The sequence below is a fragment of the Blennius ocellaris genome (genome assembly GCF_963422515.1).
Source record: "Blennius ocellaris genome assembly, chromosome: 3".
Classification (NCBI taxonomy): Eukaryota; Metazoa; Chordata; class Actinopteri; order Blenniiformes; family Blenniidae; genus Blennius; species Blennius ocellaris.
In genome coordinates this window covers 14,434,498-14,440,391 of record NC_137652.1, presented here as the reverse complement: position 1 = coordinate 14,440,391, position 5,894 = coordinate 14,434,498, and the positions used below count along the sequence as shown (strand labels likewise).

The following is a 5,894-nucleotide window of genomic DNA, read 5'->3' as shown; positions in this document are numbered from 1 at the left end:
GCGAGCCGCCCCGAGAGGCGCTTCCTCTCACTTTGTGGGAACCTCCATCATAATTTTGTCCTCGTTCGCCGTCTCCACTTCAGCAATGAACTGTGGGAAGAAGATCCAGGAGTCCAGACACAAAGCCAACGACAACTAGCTACAGGGGACACACGCAGAGACCTTTTATAGCAAAATATTAGAACATTGACATTTTTTTTATGAAGACCTTCTGTGTTCCTGTGATGAAGTTTGTGTCAGCCAGAAGAAAAAAAGCCAAGAGAGTCTGATGAAGACGGAGCCCATCAGGACAGAGATGGGCAAGGACTCAAGATGCTTCTGTGAACAGTTTGTTGGTTTAAACTACATTCCAGAACAAGGAAATTCAGCCATCAAGCATCAATACCATCAAGCTTCCTCTTGCTTCACAACAGCTTTCTTTATTTTATTATTCTTTTTCAATTATTGCTCAATGGTGTAATGTTGCAGCTAAGAGTGGAAAACTATCTAAACATTATTTAGTTCAGAGATTCTGCTGCTGTAAATTGTCAGACATGCTTTTGAAGAATGTAGATGACTAATAGTTACACCTAAGCTTTGCACAAAGTTACTCTAAACTTGTACAAGTGAATGATTGTTGTTATTTCCCACATTGTGCCCAAAGATCCTTCTTTGATGTGTAGTGATAGTGTGCCATCTACTGTCCAGGAAAATTACTTTCAAGATGTATTTAAAAAAAAAAAAAAAAAAGTTTTTAAGAACAAGTCTGGACTCAACATGCAAAAATCCACAGTCTGATTATTTTTAAATTGAGTGGTAGTCAGAAATGTACACAATGATTGTTTTTTTTATTATTTGATGACTGAATTAAATAACAGTTTGGGATTTTGATTGTTTAGTGTGTGAGGCTCCTTTGTTTTTTTTAATTCAACAACCTATGAAGAATAAAAACAACAAAACCATTGCATTACTTTGGCTAAACTCTCAATTCACTGATTTACTGTCCTATTTTACACCAAGAATAGAAATCAAGACCTCACAACGTAACAAAGCAGCCTGAACAAAATGAAAGTTGTTTGATACAAGAGACTCTAATCAAGAGCGACGTGATGATTTTTAACAGCTTTCGGAGGTACTGATGAACAGTATTTACAGAGTTTGTTATAGACACAGCAAGTTAAATGGTGTGAAAGAGCTCAAGAAAAAAAAGCCTAATTTTCCTTCCTCGTTAACAGATTTGAAGTTGTTATGTTCCACATATGGTTTTATCTTCCTGGTAATGGAGCCTCTTTTAAATTCTTACAGCTTAAACCTGTACAAGATGAATACACATTTTGGATTTTGAACTGCACAAATTATTTAAGTGTTTGAAGGCCAAGTTTCTTTGCCATGATGAAATTATGAACAGTTCACCTTTCGTGCTCCTTTTGCAATGCCACCATTAGATGGCAGTATTGGCTTTCAAACTGGCAAAGTGAGCCATTGACTCCCTCTCCTCCAGCCATGAGGAAGATATTTTCTCAGTTTTGATTGTTCCTGATAAGAACTCACTTTTTTTTAACAGGTGCTTTGCTTCAGAAAAAACAAACAAACATTAAAACAAGCTGCTGAAGCAACCGCAAATGACCGAGACGGAAAAACACTGAAGCAGGATTTAAAAAATATAGCTTTCATAAATGCAAAGAAACCGTGTTAAGTAAAAAAATTTTTTATGTAAGCACAATGAGTACAAATAAAGACAGATTATTGTGATCAATCAGGTCACATTTGTTGATACAAAAATGTCAGGAATGGTTAAGGGATTCATATCACCTGCGCCACCGTGTGAAAAAACAGCCGCGAAAGAGCTCACATGAACGAGTGCGTCCTCTGAGTCTTCACAGCGTGTCGAGGCTCTTCAGCCTTCGCTCAGTAAAGAAGCGGTGCATCTGGTGGGTTGGGTTGTGGCGTTTACCTCCAGCGGACGTGCTGAAGTAGGACAACATGGACCTGTTGTTCCGTCGCTGAGCCGCCTTCTCCCCGGTCTCCTCGTCGTCATCGTCCCTGAGGAAAGATTTAACAACTCAAGACGGGTTTTCACACTGCGGTTGAGCCTCGTCCCCTCAGGTCAAAACGATTTACACAGGCATCAAGTGTGATCTGAAAATCAAAGGAGTTGCGGTTTTCACACACCAAACACAGGCAAGCACTCTAATCCACACACAAAATGAAATGCGCTTCATTAAGTTTTCTGTTCCTTTGAGTTCTGAAAACACCTGGAAACCATATTCAAGCTTTGGGAATTAAAAAAAAAAAAAATGTTTTTAAACCTCCATCTAAATCCTTGAGAACAGCAGAGTTGCTCATTTCTTCCGGAGCTCAGTCTACTGTCAATCACGCTTATAAGCTAAATTATGTCCTTGACTTCTTCGAAATCAACCCTCTCATTTCATCCATCCCAGAACTGCAGACACTATGAAGTACGGAGGCTCTTTACCAATTAACGTTCGCTGCCTTGTTGTCCATCAAGGTTTGTGCCGTGCTCCAGCTGAATCGAACAAACTGAGGGTAACCAAACACAGGATCCAAGTGCTTCAGCAGCCATGCTTTAGTCTTGGGGTCTGGAAAGGGGGGGGGGGACAGACATCAGTGTCATTTTATACACATATAGCCGTTTACATAGCGTCTCGCAAAGTTAGGTACACCGGATGATTTAAAACACGTTTACCATTAAATCTTGACAACCTGGGAGTAATCAGATAATTGTAATGATCCAATCTGAGGCTTACAGGTACTTTGGATATGTGATCAGTGAAAAAGCCATGGTTGACATGTTTCAGTCAATTGTTGGCTTTATTTTACAAATCGTGAAGTATGACTTAAAAGTTTCCTGCTATTCCCAAAACACAGTTGTGTTGGCCAAACGCAGCCTTCAATCCAGCCGAGTTAAAGGTTTTCATTACAGTTGACATATAAAATTGGTCTCCTTTCCACTCCAGAAGTGGCTCAACATCGACGTTCCACTGCTGCATGTCATAGTTGTAATTGTTCTTTAGTTATTTTGTTGTTTTAGTACACATTTGAAAGAATGAATTAAAATCAGATTAAATAGTTCACATGCACAGAGAGATTGGAATATTGGTTGAGAAATGTGTCAATCAGATTTTTCAGAATTGTGCCACATTATACTTTTACGTGATCAATAAACTAATAGCTCCCGGATTTAGATAATGATCTCATTATTATCGGCCATGTAAATGGTCTCGCTCTCTACGTAGCCAACACACTTGCTCCACAGAAAGCCAATACACTCTAAATCTATGAAGGGCTGTCGCCCTCCAGGTCTGTTTCGTACCACAATCGTTTGTCCACCTTATTTAAATACTTAAATAGCATTGTGAGGCATACAGAATTTAACCGTGTGGTCAGTAAACGCTTCTTTTGCGCAGGACATCCAAGGATGTTCCTGTGGGACGATTGAATCAGCTGTGTGTTACCATTGGGGTATCCTGACCCGTAGTCTGTATCCACCTCTCCCAGGTCCTCTGCAAACTTCCAGTCTCTGACCACACGGTCCCTGGCAACCTGGAATATAAAGACGGAGACATGAGCAAAACACCAAGTAACTGAACGTAGACATCGAGCTTTTCAACGACAGCAATGTGAAAATGACCAACAAATTTTATTTTTAGGTTCGAAGGGACAAAAAGAAGATCCAGTTTTTTTGTTTGGCCACCTACCTTTGCACAGATACTGGCTGCACTGACAACGGGGAAGAGGGAGTCAGCTTTGGGCCTCACAGTCACCTCAATACCCGGAAAAAGCCGAGAGAGTTTTTCCTCATACTTCTCTGCAGGGCCGACTGTGTCCACAAAAACCTGCATTTTCAGAGAGGACAGGTGGAGAAGAAAGGACAAAAAAAAAAGACTCATTGCAAGCAAATGATGAATAAAAACTATTATAATAATAATAATATGTAGAAAGACTTTAATTTCCCAGTTTTTCCAAAAGCGAATGTCTCTCTTTTAAGAAAAGAATTAACAAAATATGCTAAATCTGGTTATTTAGCACATTTTAATAGACTGACCATTATATAAAGAGCCAGTATATACATGCCCGAGAGAGAAAATGACAGAACATATTGCCTTGTCTGTTCATATTCCTGCAATTAACTCGATGACATACCTCTTTAAGTTGGACGCCACTGTCCAAGGCATACTGCACGAGACCAATGGCGGTATCATGTGAAAGAGCGTTCAGGTTGTATTTCGTCCTTGAGGAACAACAACAGAATAAGTTAGTGTGTGTTTTACAGCAACGGGCATCCCATACGTGCTCAGTGGTCAGTGTGTCAGGTACCTCTGCAGCATGCTGGTAGAGATGGTGTTCGGTGAGAGGATTTGAAGAGCCCAACCAATATAACTTTTGGATTCATCCAATTTTTGGAAAAGATTTTCTCTTTCAGTCTCTGTCAGGGTCTTTGAATCTGGTGAATTAGACACACATTACTGATAAATAAAAAAGCTGATTTACAACTATGCGAGTACACAGGGAATTGGTTTGTATCGTGATGAGAAGTCAGCAAGGAGCTTCTTTTGCCGCTGTATTCCATCGAGAAGAGGATTACCTGCCACTTTCAAGTCCTTCAGCGCCTCTTTTTTTGAAATTGGACAGAAACATATTCCATACACCATGGGACCTGCATCACAAACAACAATAACGCTGTCAGCAGATACATCACAGGGCACGTCGTAACAATAATGTTGAGTTTAGAGATGGAAAACGATTGTATTAGGAAGCGGGGGGACAGGGAGAAAACTAATCAATGCACTTGGACAACATGCAAACTCTATACACTTGGCTTGTTGAACATGTGGCCCTAAATATTTCTATATTAATGTAGAGGCAAACATTGCCCATTTCAGAATCCTTATTAAATTCCAATTTACACCAAGGGGTGTGATCAAAATATAGCCTAATCTGTATAGCAACATGGAATACAGCCATTCATGGCCCATTCATAAACATGTTTGTATGAAGCTTAAAATACAGGTAAAAACCAAAAATAGTGATTGGAGATTTCCACTGGACAATCTAGAACTGAGATATTTCACTATTTAATGACGAACGCAGGTTAATTTTCAAATCTGATCACAGTAACACATCCCAAAACAACGGGAATCACTTTGCATCTTTGTACTTAAGGGGGAATCCGTTAGTCAGCAAAGTATTCTCCATGAATCAAACGTTTAGGAGTGAGTAGCTTGGCATCTGTATAGTTTATAATATCTGATTTGTTTGTATACCTTGTGAGATGAATGAAGTCGAACATGTTTTGTGTAGGAGGGGAAGTTGTGAAGACACATTTTTTTGCAACACACAGCAGATTATGGCTATAGATGTAATAAATGAGGCCGCATACCCAGCACAGGCCCCCGGCCCGCCTCGTCGATGCCCAGACAGCAGTCCTCGGTTCGACACACCTCCGGGATGTCAGAGGCCAGCCGGCAGCTGGACGAGTTGTCCGCTTGGAACGGGACGAGGTCCATGATTGCTGCAAAGCAACGACACACACTTGATCGACAACTGTCTACTTCTTTGTCTGTCATGTCAGAGATAAAGACCCTCCCTGACAACCACTACAAGACACAACACGGACCGTCTATGAATCACTCAGAGGACCGAAACATGTTTCATCTCCGTCGTTCATTTGTAAACACACTCAGGCTTCAGCTAAAAGCGACGGTCTTCACACCACAACAAAAGAGGAATTTGTGACGTGCGCACCCTGATATGTATTGTTTTCACCTATTAGTCCAGGCAGGGGGGCAGCAGATGACTTCGAATATGTGAATAAAGGTATTTCTGACCTGTTTCTGTCTTTCAAGCGGCTCCGAACGTCAACTTCCCACTTCATCGGTCTCACACGCATTTGG

At 40.7% G+C, this 5,894-nt stretch overlaps 1 protein-coding gene across 1 annotated transcript; it reads right to left on the bottom strand.

Moving 5' to 3' along the window:
• Window positions 1-1,671: 1,671 nt before the first annotated feature.
• On the bottom strand, window positions 1,672-5,894 carry rnaseh2a (ribonuclease H2, subunit A). The gene is made up of 9 exons (XM_080520499.1): window positions 5,829-5,894; window positions 5,381-5,512; window positions 4,586-4,657; window positions 4,318-4,444; window positions 4,144-4,231; window positions 3,699-3,836; window positions 3,456-3,543; window positions 2,456-2,579; window positions 1,672-2,022 (listed from the first exon to the last, which is right to left on the bottom strand). The coding sequence occupies exons 2-9, from the start codon at window positions 5,505-5,507 to the stop codon at window positions 1,857-1,859; spliced, it is 930 nt and encodes a 309-aa protein (XP_080376625.1). The 5' UTR covers window positions 5,508-5,512; window positions 5,829-5,894; the 3' UTR covers window positions 1,672-1,856.